General features: G+C 49.7%; 1 protein-coding gene across 1 annotated transcript in view; it reads left to right on the top strand.

Moving 5' to 3' along the window:
- LOC106595859 (unconventional myosin-XV) overlaps positions 1–25,171 on the top strand; it is a 79,117-nt gene continuing 53,946 nt past the window's right edge. Inside the window, exon 1 of the mRNA XM_082965449.1 lies at positions 1–94. Coding sequence (XP_082821575.1) covers positions 1–94 — 94 coding nt within the window. The remainder of the gene's footprint in view (positions 95–25,171) is intronic.

The following is a 25,171-nucleotide window of genomic DNA, read 5'->3' as shown; positions in this document are numbered from 1 at the left end:
ATGGTGTTGTGTGGTGGAGGCCAACGCTACGGCTGCATCATCAGGAAGAAGGTTGTGCTGCTGGAGGAACTAAACAGAGATACCTCTGAGTTTGGTGGGTGGGGTGTGTGTGTGTGTGTGTGTCTCTGTGTGTGTGTGTGTGTGTGTGTGTGTGTGTGTGTGTGTGTGTGTGTGTGTGGTTGACTTGCATGCGACTAACAGCCCGTCGTGTTTGGATTGTGTTCTGGTTGCTGTGTGAGGAAACAACTAGGATTCAGACTTGGGCCGTTGATGGGACTGTCTAGTCCCACTGAGCTAAAGTCTGGATTCAGACTGGGCCGTTGATGGGACTGTCTAGTCCCACTGAGCTAAAGTCTGGATTCAGACTGGGCCGTTGATGGGACTGTCTAGTCCCACTGAGCTAAAGTCTGGATTCAGACTGGGCCGTTGTCGGGACTGTCTAGTCCCACTGAGCTAAAGTCTGGATTCAGACTGGGCCGTTGTCGGGACTGTCTAGTCCCACTGAGCTAAAGTCTGGATTCAGACTGGGCCGTTGTCGGGACTGTCTAGTCCCACTGAGCTAAAGTCTGGATTCAGACTGGGCTGTTGATGGGACTGTCTAGTCCCACTGAGCTAAAGTCTGGATTCAGACTGGGCTGTTGATGGGACTGTCTAGTCCCACTGAGCTAAAGTCTGGATTCAGACTGGGCTGTTGATGGGACTGTCTAGTCCCACTGAGCTAAAGTCTGGATTCAGACTGGGCCGTTGTCGGGACTGTCTAGTCCCACTGAGCTAAAGTCTGGATTCAGACTGGGCCGTTGTCGGGACTGTCTAGTCCCACTGAGCTAAAGTCTGGATTCAGACTGGGCCGTTGATGGGACTGTCGAGTCCCACCGAGCTAAGGTCTGGAGGTCTCAGACATGTTTCCTGACTGTGAACAGTCTGTCTGTCTGTCTGTCTGTCTGTCTGTCTGTCTGTCTGTCTGTCTGTCTGTCTGTCTGTGCAGCTTCAGGCTCTTGCCTGTCTGTCTGTCTGTCTGTCTGTCTGTCTGTCTTCAGGCTCCTGTCTGTCTGTCTGTCTGTCTGTCTGTCTGTCTGTCTGTCTGTCTGTCTGTCTGTCTGTCTGTCTGTCTGTCTGTCTGTCTGTCTGTTTCAGGCTCCTGACTGTCTGTCTGTCTGTCTGTCTGTCTGTCTGTCTGTCTGTCTGTCTGTCTGTCTGTCTGTCTGTTTCAGGCTCTGTCTGTCTGTCTGTCTGTCTGTCTGTCTGTCTGTCTGTCTGTCTGTCTGTCTGTCTGTCTGTTTCAGGCTCTTGTCTGTCTGTCTGTCTGTCTGTCTGTCTGTCTGTCTGTCTGTCTGTCTGTCTGTCTGTCTGTTTCAGGCTCTGTCTGTCTGTCTGTCTGTCTGTCTGTCTAGGCTCTGTCTGTCTGTCTGTCTGTCTGTCTGTCTGTCTGTCTGTCTGTCTGTCTGTTTCAGGCTCTGTCTGTCTGTCTGTCTGTCTGTCTGTCTGTCTGTCTGTCTGCTCTGTCTGTCTGTCTGTCTGTCTGTCTGTCTGTCTGTCTGTCTGTCTGTCTGTCTGTCTGTCTGTCTGTCTGTCTGTCTGTCTGTCTGTCTGTCTGTCTGTCTGTCTGTCAGTCTGTCTGTCTGTCTGTCTGTCTGTCTGTCTGTCTGTCTGTCTGTCTGTCTGTCTGTCTGTCTGTCTGTCTGTCTGTCTGTAATTACAAGCATTTCATAAGTGTCAAAAGGCTTTTATTGACAATTACATGAAGTTGACGCAAAGAGTCAATATTTGCAGTGTTGACCCTTCTTTTTCAAGACCTCTGCAATCCGCCCTGGCATGCTGTCAATTAACTTCTGGGCCACATCCTGACTGATGGCAGCCCATTCACAACATCCTCTCGCTAGGCGCTAAACAACAGCCTCTCGCTAGGTGCTAAACAACAGCCTCTTGCTAGGTGCTAAACAACAGCCTCTCGCTAGGCGCTAAACAACAGCCACTCGCTAGGCGCTAAACAACAACAGCCTCTTGCTAGGTGCTAAACAACAGCCTCTTGCTAGGTGCTAAACAACAGCCTCTCGCTAGGCGCTAAACAACAACAGCCTCTTGCTAGGTGCTAAACAACAGCCTCTTGCTAGGTGCTAAACAACAGCCTCTCGCTAGGCGCTAAACAACAGCCTCTTGCTAGGTGCTAAACAACAGCCTCTTGCTAGGTGCTAAACAACAGCCTCTCGCTAGGTGCTAAACAACAGCCTCTCGCTAGGTGCTAAACAACAACAGCCTCTCGCTAGGTGCTAAACAACAGCCTCTTGCTAGGTGCTAAACAACAACAGCCTCTCGCTAGGTGCTAAACAACAGCCTCTCGCTAGGTGCTAAACAACAACAGCCTCTCGCTAGGTGCTAAACAACAGCCTCTTGCTAGGTGCTAAACAACAACAGCCTCTTGCTAGGTGCTAAACAACAGCCTCTTGCTAGGTGCTAAACAACAACAGCCTCTTGCTAGGTGCTAAACAACAGCCTCTTGCTAGGTGCTAAACAACAGCCTCTCGCTAGGTGCTAAACAACAGCCTCTTGCTAGGTGCTAAACAACTACAGCCTCTTGCTAGGTGCTAAACAACAACAGCCTCTCGCTAGGTGCTACAACAGCCTCTTGCTAGGGCTAAACAACAGCCTCTTGCTAGGTGCTAAACAACAGCCTCTTGCTAGGTGCTAAACAACAGCCTCTTGCTAGGCGCTAAACAACAACAGCCTCTCGCTAGGTGCTAAACAACAACAGCCTCTCGCTAGGTGCTAAACAACAGCCTCTTGCTAGGTGCTAAACAACAGCCTCTCGCTAGGTGCTAAACAACAGCCTCTTGCTAGGTGCTAAACAACAGCCTCTTGCTAGGTGCTAAACAACAGCCTCTTGCTAGGTGCTAAACAACAGCCTCTCGCTAGGCGCTAAACAACAGCCTCTCGCTAGGTGCTAAACAACAACAGCCTCTCGCTAGGTGCTAAACAACAACAGCCTCTCGCTAGGTGCTAAACAACAGCCTCTCGCTAGGCGCTAAACAACAGCCTCTCGCTAGGTGCTAAACAACAACAGCCTCTCGCTAGGTGCTAAACAACAGCCTCTCGCTAGGTGCTAAACAACAACAGCCTCTTGCTAGGCGCTAAACAACAACAGCCTCTCGCTAGGTGCTAAACAACAACAGCCTCTTGCTAGGTGCTAAACAACAACAGCCTCTCGCTAGGCGCTAAACAACAGCCTCTCGCTAGGCGCTAAACAACAACAGCCTCTCGCTAGGCGCTAAACAACAACAGCCTCTCGCTAGGCGCTAAACAACACCAGCCTCTTGCTAGGTGCTAAACAACAACAGCCTCTCGCTAGGTGCTAAACAACAACAGCCTCTCGCTAGGTGCTAAACAACAACAGCCTCTTGCTAGGTGCTAAACAACAGCCTCTTGCTAGGTGCTAAACAACAACAGCCTCTCGCTAGGTGCTAAACAACAACAGCCTCTTGCTAGGTGCTAAACAACAACAGCCTCTTGCTAGGTGCTAAACAACAGCCTCTTGCTAGGTGCTAAACAACAACAGCCTCTTGCTAGGTGCTAAACAACAACAGCCTCTTGCTAGGTGCTAAACAACAGCCTCTTGCTAGGCGCTAAACAACAGCCTCTTGCTAGGCGCTAAACAACAGCCTCTCGCTAGGTGCTAAACAACAACAGCCTCTTGCTAGGCGCTAAACAACAACAGCCTCTTGCTAGGCGCTAAACAACAGCCTCTCGCTAGGCGCTAAACAACAACAGCCTCTTGCTAGGTGCTAAACAACAGCAGCCTCTTGCTAGGTGCTAAACAACAGCCTCTTGCTAGGCGCTAAACAACAGCCTCTTGCTAGGTGCTAAACAACAACAGCCTCCTGCTAGGTGCTAAACAACAACAGCCTCTTGCTAGGTGCTAAACAACAACAGCCTCTCGCTAGGTGCTAAACAACAACAGCCTCTCGCTAGGTGCTAAACAACAGCCTCTCGCTAGGTGCTAAACAACAGCCTCTCGCTAGGTGCTAAACAACAACAGCCTCTCGCTAGGTGCTAAACAACAACAGCCTCTCGCTAGGTGCTAAACAACAACAGCCTCTCGCTAGGTGCTAAACAACAACAGCCTCTTGCTAGGTGCTAAACAACAGCCTCTTGCTAGGTGCTAAACAACAGCCTCTCGCTAGGTGCTAAACAACAGCCTCTCGCTAGGTGCTAAACAACAACAGCCTCTCGCTAGGTGCTAAACAACAGCCTCTTGCTAGGTGCTAAACAACAACAGCCTCTTGCTAGGCGCTAAACAACAGCCTCTCGCTAGGCGCTAAACAACAGCCTCTCGCTAGGTGCTAAACAACAGCCTCTCGCTAGGTGCTAAACAACAACAGCCTCTCGCTAGGTGCTAAACAACAGCCTCTTGCTAGGTGCTAAACAACAACAGCCTCTCGCTAGGTGCTAAACAACAGCCTCTCGCTAGGTGCTAAACAACAACAGCCTCTCGCTAGGTGCTAAACAACAGCCTCTTGCTAGGTGCTAAACAACAACAGCCTCTCGCTAGGTGCTAAACAACAACAGCCTCTTGCTAGGTGCTAAACAACAGCCTCTCGCTAGGTCCTAAACAACAACAGCCTCTCGCTAGGTGCTAAACAACAGCCTCTTGCTAGGCGCTAAACAACAGCCACTCGCTAGGTGCTAAACAACAGCCTCTTGCTAGGTGCTAAACAACAGCCTCTTGCTAGGTGCTAAACAACAGCCTCTCGCTAGGTGCTAAACAACAACAGCCTCTTGCTAGGTGCTAAACAACAACAGCCTCTTGCTAGGTGCTAAACAACAGCCTCTTGCTAGGTGCTAAACAACAGCCTCTTGCTAGGTGCTAAACAACAGCCTCTTGCTAGGCGCTAAACAACAACAGCCTCTTGCTAGGTGCTAAACAACAGCCTCTCGCTAGGTGCTAAACAACAGCCTCTCGCTAGGTGCTAAACAACAACAGCCTCTCGCTAGGTGCTAAACAACAGCCACTCGCTAGGTGCTAAACAACAACAGCCTCTCGCTAGGTGCTAAACAACAACAGCCTCTTGCTAGGTGCTAAACAACAACAGCCTCTCGCTAGGTGCTAAACAACAGCCTCTTGCTAGGTGCTAAACAACAACAGTCTCTTGCTAGGCGCTAAACAACAGCCTCTCGCTAGGTGCTAAACAACAGCCTCTTGCTAGGTGCTAAACAACAGCCTCTTGCTAGGCGCTAAACAACAGCCTCTCGCTAGGTGCTAAACAACAACAGCCTCTCGCTAGGTGCTAAACAACAACAGCCTCTTGCTAGGTGCTAAACAACAGCCTCTCGCTAGGTGCTAAACAACAGCAGCCTCTTGCTAGGTGCTAAACAACAACAGCCTCTTGCTAGGCGCTAAACAACAACAGCCTCTTGCTAGGTGCTAAACAACAACAGCCTCTCGCTAGGTGCTAAACAACAGCCTCTTGCTAGCTGCTAAACAACAACAGCCTCTTGCTAGCTGCTAAACAACAGCAGCCTCTCGCTAGGTGTTAAACAACAGCCTCTCGCTAGGCGCTAAACAACAACAGCCTCTTGCTAGGTGCTAAACAACAACAGCCTCTCGCTAGGTGCTAAACAACAGCCTCTTGCTAGGTGCTAAACAACAACAGCCTCTTGCTAGCTGCTAAACAACAACAGCCTCTCGCTAGGTGCTAAACAACAACAGCCTCTCGCTAGGCGCTAAACAACAACAGCCTCTTGCTAGGTGCTAAACAACAGCCTCTCGCTAGGTGCTAAACAACAACAGCCTCTTGCTAGGTGCTAAACAACAACAGCCTCTTGCTAGGTGCTAAACAACAGCCTCTTGCTAGTTGCTAAACAACAGCCTCTTGCTAGGTGCTAAACAACAGCCTCTTGCTAGGCGCTAAACAACAACAGCCTCTTGCTAGGTGCTAAACAACAGCCTCTCGCTAGGTGCTAAACAACAGCCTCTCGCTAGGTGCTAAACAACAACAGCCTCTCGCTAGGTGCTAAACAACAGCCACTCGCTAGGTGCTAAACAACAACAGCCTCTCGCTAGGTGCTAAACAACAACAGCCTCTTGCTAGGTGCTAAACAACAACAGCCTCTCGCTAGGTGCTAAACAACAGCCTCTTGCTAGGTGCTAAACAACAGCCACTCGCTAGGTGCTAAACAACAACAGCCTCTTGCTAGGTGCTAAACAACAGCCTCTCGCTAGGTGCTAAACAACAGCCTCTCGCTAGGTGCTAAACAACAGCCTCTTGCTAGGTGCTAAACAACAGCCTCTCGCTAGGTGCTAAACAACAGCCTCTTGCTAGGTGCTAAACAACAACAGCCTCTTGCTAGGCGCTAAACAACAGCCTCTCGCTAGGTGCTAAACAACAACAGCCTCTCGCTAGGTGCTAAACAACAACAGCCTCTTGCTAGGAGCTAAACAACAGCCTCTTGCTAGGTGCTAAACAACAGCAGCCTCTTGCTAGGTGCTAAACAACAACAGCCTCTTGCTAGGCGCTAAACAACAACAGCCTCTTGCTAGGTGCTAAACAACAACAGCCTCTCGCTAGGTGCTAAACAACAGCCTCTTGCTAGCTGCTAAACAACAACAGCCTCTTGCTAGCTGCTAAACAACAGCAGCCTCTCGCTAGGTGTTAAACAACAGCCTCTCGCTAGGCGCTAAACAACAACAGCCTCTCGCTAGGTGCTAAACAACAGCCTCTCGCTAGGTGCTAAACAACAGCCTCTTGCTAGCTGCTAAACAACAACAGCCTCTTGCTAGCTGCTAAACAACAACAGCCTCTCGCTAGGTGCTAAACAACAACAGCCTCTCGCTAGGTGCTAAACAACAACAGCCTCTTGCTAGGTGCTAAACAACAGCCTCTTGCTAGGTGCTAAACAACAACAGCCTCTTGCTAGGTGCTAAACAACAGCCTCTTGCTAGGTGCTAAACAACAGCCTCTTGCTAGGCGCTAAACAACAGCCTCTTGCTAGGTGCTAAACAACAACAGCCTCTTGCTAGGCGCTAAACAACAGCCTCTTGCTAGGCGCTAAACAACAACAGCCTCTCGCTAGGTGCTAAGCAACAACAGCCTCTTGCTAGCTGCTAAACAACAGCCTCTTGCTAGGTGCTAAACAACAACAGCCTCTCGCTAGGTGCTAAACAACAACAGCCTCTTGCTAGGTGCTAAACAACAACAGCCTCTTGCTAGGTGCTAAACAACAGCCTCTTGCTAGGTGCTAAACAACAGCCTCTTGCTAGGTGCTAAACAACAGCCTCTCGCTAGGCGCTAAACAACAACAGCCTCTCGCTAGGCGCTAAACAACAACAGCCTCTCGCTAGGTGCTAAACAACAGCCTCTCGCTAGGTGCTAAACAACAGCCTCTTGCTAGGTGCTAAACAACAGCCTCTTGCTAGGTGCTAAACAACAACAGCCTCTTGCTAGGTGCTAAACAACAGCCTCTTGCTAGGTGCTAAACAACAACAGCCTCTCGCTAGGTGCTAAACAACAGCCTCTCGCTAGGTGCTAAACAACAACAGCCTCTTGCTAGGTGCTAAACAACAACAGCCTCTTGCTAGGTGCTAAACAACAGCCTCTCGCTAGGTGTTAAACAACAGCCTCTCGCTAGGTGCTAAACAACAGCCTCTCGCTAGGTGCTAAACAACAGCCTCTCGCTAGGTGCTAAACAACAACAGCCTCTTGCTAGGTGCTAAACAACAACAGCCTCTTGCTACGTGCTAAACAACAGCCTCTTGCTAGGTGCTAAACAACAGCCTCTCGCTAGGTGCTAAACAACAACAGCCTCTTGCTAGGTGCTAAACAACAGCCTCTCGCTAGGCGCTAAACAACAGCCTCTCGCTAGGCGCTAAACAACAGCCTCTCGCTAGGTGCTAAACAACAACAGCCTCTCGCTAGGTGCTAAACAACAACAGCCTCTTGCTAGGTGCTAAACAACAACAGCCTCTCGCTAGGTGCTAAACAACAGCCTCTTGCTAGGTGCTAAACAACAGCCTCTTGCTAGGCGCTAAACTACAGCCTCTTGCTAGGTGCTAAACAACAGCCTCTTGCTAGGTGCTAAACAACAACAGCCTCTTGCTAGGTGCTAAACAACAGCCTCTTGCTAGGCGCTAAACTACAGCCTCTTGCTAGGTGCTAAACAACAGCCTCTTGCTAGGTGCTAAACAACAACAGCCTCTTGCTAGGTGCTAAACAACAACAGCCTCTCGCTAGGTGCTAAACAACAACAGCCTCTTGCTAGGTGCTAAACAACAACAGCCTCTCGCTAGGTGCTAAACAACAACAGCCTCTTGCTAGGCGCTAAACAACAACAGCCTCTCGCTAGGCGCTAAACAACAGCCTCTTGCTAGGTGCTAAACAACAACAGCCTCTTGCTAGGCGCTAAACAACAGCCTCTCGCTAGGTGCTAAACAACAACAGCCTCTTGCTAGGTGCTAAACAACAGCCTCTTGCTAGGTGCTAAACAACAACAGCCTCTCGCTAGGTGCTAAACAACAACAGCCTCTCGCTAGGTGCTAAACAACAGCCTCTTGCTAGGCGCTAAACAACAGCCTCTTGCTAGGTGCTAAACAACAGCCTCTTGCTAGGCGCTAAACAACAGCCTCTTGCTAGGTGCTAAACAACAGCCTCTCGCTAGGTGCTAAACAACAACAGCCTCTCGCTAGGTGCTAAACAACAACAGCCTCTTGCTAGGTGCTAAACAACAACAGCCTCTTGCTAGGTGCTAAACAACAGCCTCTCGCTAGGTGCTAAACAACAACAGCCCCTTGCTAGGCGCTAAACAACAACAGCCTCTCGCTAGGTGCTAAACAACAGCCTCTTGCTAGGTGCTAAACAACAACAGCCTCTCGCTAGGTGCTAAACAACAGCCTCTTGCTAGGTGCTAAACAACAGCCTCTTGCTAGGTGCTAAACAACAACAGCCTCTTGCTAGGTGCTAAACAACAGCCTCTTGCTAGGTGCTAAACAACAGCCTCTCGCTAGGTGCTAAACAACAGCCTCTTGCTAGGTGCTAAACAACAGCCTCTTGCTAGGTGCTAAACAACAGCCTCTCGCTAGGTGCTAAACAACAACAGCCTCTCGCTAGGTGCTAAACAACAACAGCCTCTCGCTAGGTGCTAAACAACAGCCTCTCGCTAGGTGCTAAACAACAGCCTCTCGCTAGGTGCTAAACAACAGCCTCTCGCTAGGTGCTAAACAACAGCCTCTTGCTAGGTGCTAAACAACAGCCTCTCGCTAGGTGCTAAACAACAACAGCCTCTTGCTAGGTGCTAAACAACAACAGCCTCTCGCTAGGTGCTAAACAACAGCCTCTCGCTAGGTGTTAAACAACAGCCTCTCGCTAGGTGCTAAACAACAGCCTCTCGCTAGGTGCTAAACAACAACAGCCTCTTGCTAGGTGCTAAACAACAGCCTCTTGCTAGGCGCTAAACAACAGCCTCTTGCTAGGTGCTAAACAACAACAGCCTCTTGCTAGGTGCTAAACAACAACAGCCTCTCGCTAGGTGCTAAACAACAGCCTCTCGCTAGGTGCTAAACAACAGCCTCTCGCTAGGTGCTAAACAACAGCCTCTCGCTAGGTGCTAAACAACAGCCTCTTGCTAGGTGCTAAACAACAACAGCCTCTTGCTAGGTGCTAAACAACAACAGCCTCTCGCTAGGTGCTAAACAACAACAGCCTCTCGCTAGGTGCTAAACAACAACAGCCTCTTGCTAGGTGCTAAACAACAACAGCCTCTTGCTAGGTGCTAAACAACAGCCTCTCGCTAGGCGCTAAACAACAACAGCCTCTTGCTAGGTGCTAAACAACAGCCTCTTGCTAGGCGCTAAACAACAGCCTCTTGCTAGGTGCTAAACAACAACAGCCTCTTGCTAGGTGCTAAACAACAACAGCCTCTCGCTAGGTGCTAAACAACAGCCTCTCGCTAGGTGCTAAACAACAGCCTCTCGCTAGGTGCTAAACAACAGCCTCTCGCTAGGTGCTAAACAACAGCCTCTCGCTAGGTGCTAAACAACAACAGCCTCTTGCTAGGTGCTAAACAACAACAGCCTCTCGCTAGGTGCTAAACAACAACAGCCTCTCGCTAGGTGCTAAACAACAACAGCCTCTTGCTAGGTGCTAAACAACAACAGCCTCTTGCTAGGTGCTAAACAACAGCCTCTCGCTAGGCGCTAAACAACAACAGCCTCTCGCTAGGTGCTAAACAACAGCCTCTTGCTAGGTGCTAAACAACAACAGCCTCTTGCTAGGTGCTAAACAACAGCCTCTCGCTAGGTGCTAAACAACAACAGCCTCTTGCTAGGCGCTAAACAACAACAGCCTCTTGCTAGGTGTTAAACAACTTCTCGCTAGGTGCTAAACAACAGCCTCTCGCTAGGTGCTAAACAACAGCCTCTTGCTAGGTGCTAAACAACAGCCTCTCGCTAGGTGCTAAACAACAACAGCCTCTTGCTAGGCGCTAAACAACAGCCTCTCGCTAGGTGCTAAACAACAGCCTCTCGCTAGGTGCTAAACAACAACAGCCTCTCGCTAGGCGCTAAACAACAGCCTCTCGCTAGGTGCTAAACAACAGCCTCTCGCTAGGTGCTAAACAACAGCCTCTCGCTAGGTGCTAAACAACAACAGCCTCTTGCTAGGTGCTAAACAACAGCCTCTCGCTAGGTGCTAAACAACAGCCTCTCGCTAGGTGCTAAACAACAACAGCCTCTCGCTAGGTGCTAAACAACAACAGCCTCTTGCTAGGTGCTAAACAACAGCCTCTTGCTAGGTGCTAAACAACAGCCACTCGCTAGGTGCTAAACAACAGCCTCTTGCTAGGTGCTAAACAACAACAGCCTCTCGCTAGGTGCTAAACAACAACAGCCTCTCGCTAGGCGCTAAACAACAACAGCCTCTCGCTAGGTGCTAAACAACAGCCTCTCGCTAGGTGCTAAACAACAGCCTCTCGCTAGGTGCTAAACAACAACAGCCTCTCGCTAGGTGCTAAACAACAGCCTCTTGCTAGGTGCTAAACAACAGCCTCTTGCTAGGTGCTAAACAACAGCCTCTTGCTAGGTGCTAAACAACAGCCTCTTGCTAGGTGCTAAACAACAACAGCCTCTCGCTAGGTGCTAAACAACAGCCTCTTGCTAGGTGCTAAACAACAACAGCCTCTTGCTAGGTGCTAAACAACAGCCTCTCGCTAGGTGCTAAACAACAGCCTCTTGCTAGGTGCTAAACAACAGCAGCCTCTTGCTAGGTGCTAAACAACAGCCTCTCGCTAGGTGCTAAACAACAGCCTCTCGCTAGGCGCTAAACAACAGCCTCTTGCTAGGTGCTAAACAACAGCCTCTCGCTAGGTGCTAAACAACAGCCTCTCGCTAGGTGCTAAACAACAACAGCCTCTCGCTAGGTGCTAAACAACAGCCTCTCGCTAGGTGCTAAACAACAGCCTCTTGCTAGGTGCTAAACAACAGCCTCTCGCTAGGCGCTAAACAACAGGCTCTTGCTAGCTGCTAAACAACAGCCTCTTGCTAGGTGCTAAACAACAACAGCCTCTTGCTAGGTGCTAAACAACAACAGCCTCTCGCTAGGTGCTAAACAACAGCCTCTCGCTAGGTGCTAAACAACAGCCTCTTGCTAGGTGCTAAACAACAACAGCCTCTCGCTAGGTGCTAAACAACAGCCTCTTGCTAGGTGCTAAACAACAACAGCCTCTCGCTAGGTGCTAAACAACAACAGCCTCTTACTAGGTGCTAAACAACAACAGCCTCTTGCTAGGTGCTAAACAACAGCCTCTCGCTAGGTGCTAAACAACAACAGCCTCTTGCTAGGTGCTAAACAACAACAGCCTTTTGCTAGGCGCTAAACAACAGCCTCTTGCTAGGTGCTAAACAACAGCCTCTCGCTAGGCGCTAAACAACAGCCTCTTGCTAGGTGCTAAACAACAACAGCCTCTCGCTAGGTGCTAAACAACAGCCTCTCGCTAGGTGCTAAACAACAACAGCCTCTTGCTAGGCGCTAAACAACAGCCTCTTGCTAGGTGCTAAACAACAGCCTCTCGCTAGGTGCTAAACAACAACAGCCTCTTGCTAGGTGCTAAACAACAGCCTCTTGCTAGGTGCTAAACAACAGCCTCTTGCTAGGTGCTAAACAACAGCCTCTCGCTAGGTGCTAAACAACAGCCTCTCGCTAGGTGCTAAACAACAACAGCCTCTCGCTAGGTGCTAAACAACAGCCACTCGCTAGGTGCTAAACAACAACAGCCTCTCGCTAGGTGCTAAACAACAACAGCCTCTTGCTAGGTGCTAAACAACAACAGCCTCTCGCTAGGTGCTAAACAACAGCCTCTTGCTAGGTGCTAAACAACAGCCACTCGCTAGGTGCTAAACAACAACAGCCTCTTGCTAGGTGCTAAACAACAACAGCCTCTCGCTAGGTGCTAAACAACAGCCTCTTGCTAGGTGCTAAACAACAGCCACTCGCTAGGTGCTAAACAACAACAGCCTCTTGCTAGGTGCTAAACAACAGCCTCTCGCTAGGTGCTAAACAACAGCCTCTCGCTAGGCGCTAAACAACAACAGCCTCTCGCTAGGCGCTAAACAACAACAGCCTCTCGCTAGGTGCTAAACAACAGCCTCTCGCTAGGTGCTAAACAACAGCCTCTTGCTAGGTGCTAAACAACAGCCTCTTGCTAGGTGCTAAACAACAACAGCCTCTTGCTAGGTGCTAAACAACAGCCTCTTGCTAGGTGCTAAACAACAACAGCCTCTCGCTAGGTGCTAAACAACAGCCTCTCGCTAGGTGCTAAACAACAACAGCCTCTTGCTAGGTGCTAAACAACAACAGCCTCTTGCTAGGTGCTAAACAACAGCCTCTCGCTAGGTGTTAAACAACAGCCTCTCGCTAGGTGCTAAACAACAGCCTCTCGCTAGGTGCTAAACAACAGCCTCTCGCTAGGTGCTAAACAACAACAGCCTCTTGCTAGGTGCTAAACAACAACAGCCTCTTGCTACGTGCTAAACAACAGCCTCTTGCTAGGTGCTAAACAACAGCCTCTCGCTAGGTGCTAAACAACAACAGCCTCTTGCTAGGTGCTAAACAACAGCCTCTCGCTAGGCGCTAAACAACAGCCTCTCGCTAGGCGCTAAACAACAGCCTCTCGCTAGGTGCTAAACAACAACAGCCTCTCGCTAGGTGCTAAACAACAACAGCCTCTTGCTAGGTGCTAAACAACAACAGCCTCTCGCTAGGTGCTAAACAACAGCCTCTTGCTAGGTGCTAAACAACAGCCTCTTGCTAGGTGCTAAACAACAGCCTCTTGCTAGGTGCTAAACAACAACAGCCTCTTGCTAGGTGCTAAACAACAGCCTCTTGCTAGGCGCTAAACTACAGCCTCTTGCTAGGTGCTAAACAACAGCCTCTTGCTAGGTGCTAAACAACAACAGCCTCTTGCTAGGTGCTAAACAACAACAGCCTCTCGCTAGGTGCTAAACAACAACAGCCTCTTGCTAGGTGCTAAACAACAACAGCCTCTCGCTAGGTGCTAAACAACAACAGCCTCTTGCTAGGCGCTAAACAACAACAGCCTCTCGCTAGGCGCTAAACAACAGCCTCTTGCTAGGTGCTAAACAACAACAGCCTCTTGCTAGGCGCTAAACAACAGCCTCTCGCTAGGTGCTAAACAACAACAGCCTCTTGCTAGGTGCTAAACAACAGCCTCTTGCTAGGTGCTAAACAACAACAGCCTCTCGCTAGGTGCTAAACAACAACAGCCTCTCGCTAGGTGCTAAACAACAGCCTCTTGCTAGGCGCTAAACAACAGCCTCTTGCTAGGTGCTAAACAACAGCCTCTTGCTAGGCGCTAAACAACAGCCTCTTGCTAGGTGCTAAACAACAGCCTCTCGCTAGGTGCTAAACAACAACAGCCTCTCGCTAGGTGCTAAACAACAACAGCCTCTTGCTAGGTGCTAAACAACAACAGCCTCTTGCTAGGTGCTAAACAACAGCCTCTCGCTAGGTGCTAAACAACAACAGCCCCTTGCTAGGCGCTAAACAACAACAGCCTCTCGCTAGGTGCTAAACAACAGCCTCTTGCTAGGTGCTAAACAACAACAGCCTCTCGCTAGGTGCTAAACAACAGCCTCTTGCTAGGTGCTAAACAACAGCCTCTTGCTAGGTGCTAAACAACAACAGCCTCTTGCTAGGTGCTAAACAACAGCCTCTTGCTAGGTGCTAAACAACAGCCTCTCGCTAGGTGCTAAACAACAGCCTCTTGCTAGGTGCTAAACAACAGCCTCTTGCTAGGTGCTAAACAACAGCCTCTCGCTAGGTGCTAAACAACAACAGCCTCTTGCTAGGCGCTAAACAACAACAGCCTCTCGCTAGGCGCTAAACAACAGCCTCTTGCTAGGTGCTAAACAACAACAGCCTCTTGCTAGGCGCTAAACAACAGCCTCTCGCTAGGTGCTAAACAACAACAGCCTCTTGCTAGGTGCTAAACAACAGCCTCTTGCTAGGTGCTAAACAACAACAGCCTCTCGCTAGGTGCTAAACAACAACAGCCTCTCGCTAGGTGCTAAACAACAGCCTCTTGCTAGGCGCTAAACAACAGCCTCTTGCTAGGTGCTAAACAACAGCCTCTTGCTAGGCGCTAAACAACAGCCTTTTGCTAGGTGCTAAACAACAGCCTCTCGCTAGGTGCTAAACAACAACAGCCTCTCGCTAGGTGCTAAACAACAACAGCCTCTTGCTAGGTGCTAAACAACAACAGCCTCTTGCTAGGTGCTAAACAACAGCCTCTCGCTAGGTGCTAAACAACAACAGCCCCTTGCTAGGCGCTAAACAACAACAGCCTCTCGCTAGGTGCTAAACAACAGCCTCTTGCTAGGTGCTAAACAACAACAGCCTCTCGCTAGGTGCTAAACAACAGCCTCTTGCTAGGTGCTAAACAACAGCCTCTTGCTAGGTGCTAAACAACAACAGCCTCTTGCTAGGTGCTAAACAACAGCCTCTTGCTAGGTGCTAAACAACAGCCTCTCGCTAGGTGCTAAACAACAGCCTCTTGCTAGGTGCTAAACAACAGCCTCTTGCTAGGTGCTAAACAACAGCCTCTCGCTAGGTGCTAAACAACAACATTCTCTCGCTAGGTGCTAAACAACAACAGCCTCTCGCTAGGTGCTAAACAACAGCCTCTCGCTAGGTGTTAAACAACAGCCTCTCGCTAGGTGCTAAACAACAGCCTCTCGCTAGGTGCTAAACAACAGCCTCTTGCTAGGTGCTAAACAACAGCCTCTCGCTAGGTGCTAAACAACAACAGCCTCTTGCTAGGTGCTAAACAACAACAGCCTCTCGCTAGGTGCTAAACAACAGCCTCTCGCTAGGTGTTAAACAACAGCCTCTCGCTAGGTGCTAAACAACAGCCTCTCGCTAGGTGCTAAACAACAACAGCCTCTTGCTAGGTGCTAAACAACAGCCTCTTGCTAGGCGCTAAACAACAGCCTCTTGCTAGGTGCTAAACAACAACAGCCTCTTGCTAGGTGCTAAACAACAACAGCCTCTCGCTAGGTGCTAAACAACAGCCTCTCGCTAGGTGCTAAACAACAGCCTCTCGCTAGGTGCTAAACAACAGCCTCTCGCTAGGTGCTAAACAACAGCCTCTTGCTAGGTGCTAAACAACAACAGCCTCTTGCTAGGTGCTAAACAACAACAGCCTCTCGCTAGGTGCTAAACAACAACAGCCTCTCGCTAGGTGCTAAACAACAACAGCCTCTTGCTAGGTGCTAAACAACAACAGCCTCTTGCTAGGTGCTAAACAACAGCCTCTCGCTAGGCGCTAAACAACAACAGCCTCTTGCTAGGTGCTAAACAACAGCCTCTTGCTAGGCGCTAAACAACAGCCTCTTGCTAGGTGCTAAACAACAACAGCCTCTTGCTAGGTGCTAAACAACAACAGCCTCTCGCTAGGTGCTAAACAACAGCCTCTCGCTAGGTGCTAAACAACAGCCTCTCGCTAGGTGCTAAACAACAGCCTCTCGCTAGGTGCTAAACAACAGCCTCTTGCTAGGTGCTAAACAACAACAGCCTCTTGCTAGGTGCTAAACAACAACAGCCTCTCGCTAGGTGCTAAACAACAACAGCCTCTCGCTAGGTGCTAAACAACAACAGCCTCTTGCTAGGTGCTAAACAACAACAGCCTCTTGCTAGGTGCTAAACAACAGCCTCTCGCTAGGCGCTAAACAACAACAGCCTCTCGCTAGGTGCTAAACAACAGCCTCTTGCTAGGTGCTAAACAACAACAGCCTCTTGCTAGGTGCTAAACAACAGCCTCTCGCTAGGTGCTAAACAACAACAGCCTCTTGCTAGGCGCTAAACAACAACAGCCTCTTGCTAGGTGCTAAACAACTTCTCGCTAGGTGCTAAACAACAGCCTCTCGCTAGGTGCTAAACAACAGCCTCTTGCTAGGTGCTAAACAACAGCCTCTCGCTAGGTGCTAAACAACAACAGCCTCTTGCTAGGCGCTAAACAACAGCCTCTCGCTAGGTGCTAAACAACAGCCTCTCGCTAGGTGCTAAACAACAACAGCCTCTCGCTAGGCGCTAAACAACAGCCTCTCGCTAGGTGCTAAACAACAGCCTCTCGCTAGGTGCTAAACAACAGCCTCTCGCTAGGTGCTAAACAACAACAGCCTCTTGCTAGGTGCTAAACAACAGCCTCTCGCTAGGTGCTAAACAACAGCCTCTCGCTAGGTGCTAAACAACAACAGCCTCTCGCTAGGTGCTAAACAACAACAGCCTCTTGCTAGGTGCTAAACAACAGCCTCTTGCTAGGTGCTAAACAACAGCCACTCGCTAGGTGCTAAACAACAGCCTCTTGCTAGGTGCTAAACAACAACAGCCTCTCGCTAGGTGCTAAACAACAACAGCCTCTCGCTAGGCGCTAAACAACAACAGCCTCTCGCTAGGTGCTAAACAACAACAGCCTCTCGCTAGGTGCTAAACAACAACAGCCTCTCGCTAGGCGCTAAACAACAACAGCCTCTTGCTAGGTGCTAAACAACAGCCTCTTGCTAGGTGCTAAACAACAGCCTCTTGCTAGGTGCTAAACAACAGCCTCTTGCTAGGTGCTAAACAACAACAGCCTCTCGCTAGGTGCTAAACAACAGCCTCTTGCTAGGTGCTAAACAACAACAGCCTCTTGCTAGGTGCTAAACAACAGCCTCTCGCTAGGTGCTAAACAACAGCCTCTTGCTAGGTGCTAAACAACAGCAGCCTCTTGCTAGGTGCTAAACAACAGCCTCTCGCTAGGTGCTAAACAACAGCCTCTCGCTAGGCGCTAAACAACAGCCTCTTGCTAGGTGCTAAACAACAGCCTCTCGCTAGGTGCTAAACAACAGCCTCTCGCTAGGTGCTAAACAACAACAGCCTCTCGCTAGGTGCTAAACAACAGCCTCTCGCTAGGTGCTAAACAACAGCCTCTTGCTAGGTGCTAAACAACAGCCTCTCGCTAGGCGCTAAACAACAGCCTCTTGCTAGCTGCTAAACAACAGCCTCTTGCTAGGTGCTAAACAACAACAGCCTCTTGCTAGGTGCTAAACAACAACAGCCTCTCGCTAGGTGCTAAACAACAGCCTCTCGCTAGGTGCTAAACAACAGCCTCTTGCTAGGTGCTAAACAACAACAGCCTCTCGCTAGGTGCTAAACAACAGCCTCTTGCTAGGTGCTAAACAACAACAGCCTCTCGCTAGGTGCTAAACAACAACAGCCTCTTGCTAGGTGCTAAACAACAACAGCCTCTTGCTAGGTGCTAAACAACAGCCTCTCGCTAGGTGCTAAACAACAACAGCCTCTTGCTAGGTGCTAAACAACAACAGCCTTTTGCTAGGCGCTAAACAACAGCCTCTTGCTAGGTGCTAAACAACAGCCTCTCGCTAGGCGCTAAACAACAGCCTCTTGCTAGGTGCTAAACAACAACAGCCTCTCGCTAGGTGCTAAACAACAGCCTCTCGCTAGGTGCTAAACAACAACAGCCTCTTGCTAGGCGCTAAACAACAGCCTCTTGCTAGGTGCTAAACAACAGCCTCTCGCTAGGTGCTAAACAACAACAGCCTCTTGCTAGGTGCTAAACAACAGCCTCTTGCTAGGTGCTAAACAACAGCCTCTTGCTAGGTGCTAAACAACAGCCTCTCGCTAGGTGCTAAACAACAGCCTCTCGCTAGGTGCTAAACAACAACAGCCTCTCGCTAGGTGCTAAACAACAGCCACTCGCTAGGTGCTAAACAACAACAGCCTCTCGCTAGGTGCTAAACAACAACAGCCTCTTGCTAGGTGCTAAACAACAACAGCCTCTCGCTAGGTGCTAAACAACAGCCTCTTGCTAGGTGCTAAACAACAGCCACTCGCTAGGTGCTAAACAACAACAGCCTCTTGCTAGGTGCTAAACAACAGCCTCTCGCTAGGTGCTAAACAACAGCCTCTCGCTAGGTGCTAAACAACAGCCTCTTGCTAGGTGCTAAACAACAGCCTCTCGCTAGGTGCTAAACAACAGCCTCTTGCTAGGTGCTAAACAACAACAGCCTCTTGCTAGGCGCTAAACAACAGCCTCTCGCTAGGTGCTAAACAACAACAGCCTCTCGCTAGGTGCTAAACAACAACAGCCTCTTGCTAGGAGCTAAACAACAGCCTCTTGCTAGGTGCTAAACAACAGCAGCCTCTTGCTAGGTGCTAAACAACAACAGCCTCTTGCTAGGCGCTAAACAACAACAGCCTCTTGCTAGGTGCTAAACAACAACAGCCTCTCGCTAGGTGCTAAACAACAGCCTCTTGCTAGCTGCTAAACAACAACAGCCTCTTGCTAGCTGCTAAACAACAGCAGCCTCTCGCTAGGTGTTAAACAACAGCCTCTCGCTAGGCGCTAAACAACAACAGCCTCTTGCTAGGTGCTAAACAACAACAGCCTCTCGCTAGGTGCTAAACAACAGCCTCTTGCTAGCTGCTAAACAACAACAGCCTCTCGCTAGGTGCTAAACAACAACAGCCTCTTGCTAGGTGCTAAACAACAGCCTCTCGCTAGGCGCTAAACAACAGCCTCTCGCTAGGCGCTAAACAACAGCCTCTCGCTAGGTGCTAAACAACAACAGCCTCTCGCTAGGTGCTAAACAACAACAGCCTCTTGCTAGGTGCTAAACAACAACAGCCTCTCGCTAGGTGCTAAACAACAGCCTCTTGCTAGGTGCTAAACAACAGCCTCTTGCTAGGCGCTAAACTACAGCCTCTTGCTAGGTGCTAAACAACAGCCTCTTGCTAGGTGCTAAACAACAACAGCCTCTTGCTAGGTGCTAAACAACAGCCTCTTGCTAGGCGTTAAACTATAACCTCTTGCTAGGTGCTAAACAACAGCCTCTTGCTAGGTGCTAAACAACAACAGCCTCTTGCTAGGTGCTAAACAACAACAGCCTCTCGCTAGGTGCTAAACAACAACAGCCTCTTGCTAGGTGCTAAACAACAACAGCCTCTCGCTAGGTGCTAAACAACAACAGCCTCTTGCTAGGCGCTAAACAACAACAGCCTCTCGCTAGGCGCTAAACAACAGCCTCTTGCTAGGTGCTAAACAACAACAGCCTCTTGCTAGGCGCTAAACAACAGCCTCTCGCTAGGTGCTAAACAACAACAGCCTCTTGCTAGGTGCTAAACAACAGCCTCTTGCTAGGTGCTAAACAACAACAGCCTCTCGCTAGGTGCTAAACAACAACAGCCTCTCGCTAGGTGCTAAACAACAGCCTCTTGCTAGGCGCTAAACAACAGCCTCTTGCTAGGTGCTAAACAACAGCCTCTCGCTAGGTGCTAAACAACAACAGCCTCTCGCTAGGTGCTAAACAACAACAGCCTCTTGCTAGGTGCTAAACAACAACAGCCTCTTGCTAGGTGCTAAACAACAGCCTCTCGCTAGGTGCTAAACAACAACAGCCCCTTGCTAGGCGCTAAACAACAACAGCCTCTCGCTAGGTGCTAAACAACAGCCTCTTGCTAGGTGCTAAACAACAACAGCCTCTCGCTAGGTGCTAAACAACAGCCTCTTGCTAGGTGCTAAACAACAGCCTCTTGCTAGGTGCTAAACAACAACAGCCTCTTGCTAGGTGCTAAACAACAGCCTCTTGCTAGGTGCTAAACAACAGCCTCTCGCTAGGTGCTAAACAACAGCCTCTTGCTAGGTGCTAAACAACAGCCTCTTGCTAGGTGCTAAACAACAGCCTCTCGCTAGGTGCTAAACAACAACAGCCTCTCGCTAGGTGCTAAACAACAACAGCCTCTCGCTAGGTGCTAAACAACAGCCTCTCGCTAGGTGTTAAACAACAGCCTCTCGCTAGGTGCTAAACAACAGCCTCTCGCTAGGTGCTAAACAACAGCCTCTTGCTAGGTGCTAAACAACAGCCTCTCGCTAGGTGCTAAACAACAACAGCCTCTTGCTAGGTGCTAAACAACAACAGCCTCTCGCTAGGTGCTAAACAACAGCCTCTCGCTAGGTGTTAAACAACAGCCTCTCGCTAGGTGCTAAACAACAGCCTCTCGCTAGGTGCTAAACAACAACAGCCTCTTGCTAGGTGCTAAACAACAGCCTCTTGCTAGGCGCTAAACAACAGCCTCTTGCTAGGTGCTAAACAACAACAGCCTCTTGCTAGGTGCTAAACAACAACAGCCTCTCGCTAGGTGCTAAACAACAGCCTCTCGCTAGGTGCTAAACAACAGCCTCTCGCTAGGTGCTAAACAACAGCCTCTTGCTAGGTGCTAAACAACAACAGCCTCTTGCTAGGTGCTAAACAACAACAGCCTCTCGCTAGGTGCTAAACAACAACAGCCTCTCGCTAGGTGCTAAACAACAACAGCCTCTTGCTAGGTGCTAAACAACAACAGCCTCTTGCTAGGTGCTAAACAACAGCCTCTCGCTAGGCGCTAAACAACAACAGCCTCTCGCTAGGTGCTAAACAACAGCCTCTTGCTAGGTGCTAAACAACAACAGCCTCTTGCTAGGTGCTAAACAACAGCCTCTCGCTAGGTGCTAAACAACAACAGCCTCTTGCTAGGCGCTAAACAACAACAGCCTCTTGCTAGGTGCTAAACAACAGCCTCTCGCTAGGTGCTAAACAACAGCCTCTCGCTAGGTGCTAAACAACAGCCTCTTGCTAGGTGCTAAACAACAGCCTCTCGCTAGGTGCTAAACAACAACAGCCTCTTGCTAGGCGCTAAACAACAGCCTCTCGCTAGGTGCTAAACAACAGCCTCTCGCTAGGTGCTAAACAACAACAGCCTCTCGCTAGGCGCTAAACAACAGCCTCTCGCTAGGTGCTAAACAACAGCCTCTCGCTAGGTGCTAAACAACAGCCTCTCGCTAGGTGCTAAACAACAACAGCCTCTTGCTAGGTGCTAAACAACAGCCTCTCGCTAGGTGCTAAACAACAGCCTCTCGCTAGGTGCTAAACAACAACAGCCTCTCGCTAGGTGCTAAACAACAACAGCCTCTTGCTAGGTGCTAAACAACAGCCTCTTGCTAGGTGCTAAACAACAGCCACTCGCTAGGTGCTAAACAACAGCCTCTTGCTAGGTGCTAAACAACAACAGCCTCTCGCTAGGTGCTAAACAACAACAGCCTCTCGCTAGGCGCTAAACAACAACAGCCTCTCGCTAGGTGCTAAACAACAGCCTCTCGCTAGGTGCTAAACAACAGCCTCTCGCTAGGTGCTAAACAACAACAGCCTCTCGCTAGGTGCTAAACAACAGCCTCTTGCTAGGTGCTAAACAACAGCCTCTTGCTAGGTGCTAAACAACAACAGCCTCTCGCTAGGTGCTAAACAACAGCCTCTTGCTAGGTGCTAAACAACAACAGCCTCTTGCTAGGTGCTAAACAACAGCCTCTCGCTAGGTGCTAAACAACAGCCTCTTGCTAGGTGCTAAACAACAGCAGCCTCTTGCTAGGTGCTAAACAACAGCCTCTTGCTAGGCGCTAAACAACAGCCTCTTGCTAGGTGCTAAACAACAACAGCCTCTTGCTAGGTGCTAAACAACAACAGCCTCTCGCTAGGTGCTAAACAACAGCCTCTCGCTAGGTGCTAAACAACAGCCTCTCGCTAGGTGCTAAACAACAGCCTCTTGCTAGGTGCTAAACAACAACAGCCTCTTGCTAGGTGCTAAACAACAACAGCCTCTCGCTAGGTGCTAAACAACAACAGCCTCTCGCTAGGTGCTAAACAACAACAGCCTCTTGCTAGGTGCTAAACAACAACAGCCTCTTGCTAGGTGGTAAACAACAGCCTCTCGCTAGGCGCTAAACAACAACAGCCTCTCGCTAGGTGCTAAACAACAGCCTCTTGCTAGGTGCTAAACAACAACAGCCTCTTGCTAGGTGCTAAACAACAGCCTCTCGCTAGGTGCTAAACAACAACAGCCTCTTGCTAGGCGCTAAACAACAACAGCCTCTTGCTAGGTGCTAAACAACAGCCTCTCGCTAGGTGCTAAACAACAGACTCTCGCTAGGTGCTAAACAACAGCCTCTTGCTAGGTGCTAAACAACAGCCTCTCGCTAGGTGCTAAACAACAACAGCCTCTTGCTAGGCGCTAAACAACAGCCTCTCGCTAGGTGCTAAACAACAGCCTCTCGCTAGGTGCTAAACAACAACAGCCTCTCGCTAGGCGCTAAACAACAGCCTCTCGCTAGGTGCTAAACAACAGCCTCTCGCTAGGTGCTAAACAACAGCCTCTCGCTAGGTGCTAAACAACAACAGCCTCTTGCTAGGTGCTAAACAACAGCCTCTCGCTAGGTGCTAAACAACAGCCTCTCGCTAGGTGCTAAACAACAACAGCCTCTCGCTAGGTGCTAAACAACAACAGCCTCTTGCTAGGTGCTAAACAACAGCCTCTTGCTAGGTGCTAAACAACAGCCACTCGCTAGGTGCTAAACAACAGCCTCTTGCTAGGTGCTAAACAACAACAGCCTCTCGCTAGGTGCTAAACAACAACAGCCTCTCGCTAGGCGCTAAACAACAACAGCCTCTCGCTAGGTGCTAAACAACAGCCTCTCGCTAGGTGCTAAACAACAGCCTCTCGCTAGGTGCTAAACAACAACAGCCTCTCGCTAGGTGCTAAACAACAGCCTCTTGCTAGGTGCTAAACAACAGCCTCTTGCTAGGTGCTAAACAACAGCCTCTTGCTAGGTGCTAAACAACAACAGCCTCTCGCTAGGTGCTAAACAACAGCCTCTTGCTAGGTGCTAAACAACAACAGCCTCTTGCTAGGTGCTAAACAACAGCCTCTCGCTAGGTGCTAAACAACAGCCTCTTGCTAGGTGCTAAACAACAGCAGCCTCTTGCTAGGTGCTAAACAACAGCCTCTCGCTAGGTGCTAAACAACAGCCTCTCGCTAGGCGCTAAACAACAGCCTCTCGCTAGGTGCTAAACAACAGCCTCTCGCTAGGTGCTAAACAACAGCCTCTCGCTAGGTGCTAAACAACAACAGCCTCTCGCTAGGTGCTAAACAACAGCCTCTCGCTAGGTGCTAAACAACAGCCTCTTGCTAGGTGCTAAACAACAGCCTCTCGCTAGGCGCTAAACAACAGCCTCTTGCTAGCTGCTAAACAACAGCCTCTTGCTAGGTGCTAAACAACAACAGCCTCTTGCTAGGTGCTAAACAACAACAGCCTCTCGCTAGGTGCTAAACAACAGCCTCTCGCTAGGTGCTAAACAACAGCCTCTTGCTAGGTGCTAAACAACAACAGCCTCTCGCTAGGTGCTAAACAACAGCCTCTTGCTAGGTGCTAAACAACAACAGTCTCTCGCTAGGTGCTAAACAACAACAGCCTCTTGCTAGGTGCTAAACAACAACAGCCTCTTGCTAGGTGCTAAACAACAGCCTCTCGCTAGGTGCTAAACAACAACAGCCTCTTGCTAGGTGCTAAACAACAACAGCCTCTTGCTAGGCGCTAAACAACAGCCTCTTGCTAGGTGCTAAACAACAGCCTCTCGCTAGGCGCTAAACAACAGCCTCTTGCTAGGTGCTAAACAACAACAGCCTCTCGCTAGGTGCTAAACAACAGCCTCTCGCTAGGTGCTAAACAACAACAGCCTCTTGCTAGGCGCTAAACAACAGCCTCTTGCTAGGTGCTAAACAACAGCCTCTCGCTAGGTGCTAAACAACAACAGCCTCTTGCTAGGTGCTAAACAACAGCCTCTTGCTAGGTGCTAAACAACAGCCTCTTGCTAGGTGCTAAACAACAGCCTCTCGCTAGGTGCTAAACAACAACAGCCTCTTGCTAGGTGCTAAACAACAACAGCCTCTTGCTAGGTGGTAAACAACAACAGCCTCTCGCTAGGTGCTAAACAACAACAGCCTCTTGCTAGGTGCTAAACAACAACAGCCTCTCGCTAGGTGCTAAACAACAACAGCCTCTTGCTAGGCGCTAAACAACAACAGCCTCTCGCTAGGTGCTAAACAACAACAGCCTCTTGCTAGGCGCTAAACAACAGCCTCTCGCTAGGTGCTAAACAACAACAGCCTCTTGCTAGGTGCTAAACAACAGCCTCTTGCTAGGTGCTAAACAACAACAGCCTCTCGCTAGGTGCTAAACAACAACAGCCTCTCGCTAGGTGCTAAACAACAGCCTCTTGCTAGGCGCTAAACAACAGCCTCTTGCTAGGTGCTAAACAACAACAGCATCTCGCTAGGTGCTAAACAACAGCCTCTCGCTAGGTGCTAAACAACAGCCTCTCGCTAGGTGCTAAACAACAGCCTCTCGCTAGGTGCTAAACAACAACAGCCCCTTGCTAGGCGCTAAACAACAACAGCCTCTCGCTAGGTGCTAAACAACAGCCTCTTGCTAGGTGCTAAACAACAACAGCCCCTTGCTAGGTGCTAAACAACAACAGCCTCTTGCTAGGTGCTAAACAACAACAGCCTCTTGCTAGGTGCTAAACAACAGCCTCTTGCTAGGTGCTAAACAACAGCCTCTCGCTAGGTGCTAAACAACAACAGCCTCTTGCTAGGTGCTAAACAACAGCCTCTTGCTAGGTGCTAAACAACAGCCTCTTGCTAGGTGCTAAACAACAACAGCCTCTTGCTAGGTGCTAAACAACAACAGCCTCTTGCTAGGTGCTAAACAACAGCCTCTCGCTAGGTGCTAAACAACAGCCTCTCGCTAG

This window comes from Salmo salar, chromosome 18 (genome assembly GCF_965601325.2).
Source record: "Salmo salar chromosome 18, fSalSal1, whole genome shotgun sequence".
In the NCBI taxonomy this organism is placed as follows: Eukaryota; Metazoa; Chordata; class Actinopteri; order Salmoniformes; family Salmonidae; genus Salmo; species Salmo salar.
The sequence above is the reverse complement of the archived record's forward strand: the minus strand, read 5'-3'. Positions and strand labels throughout refer to the sequence as shown.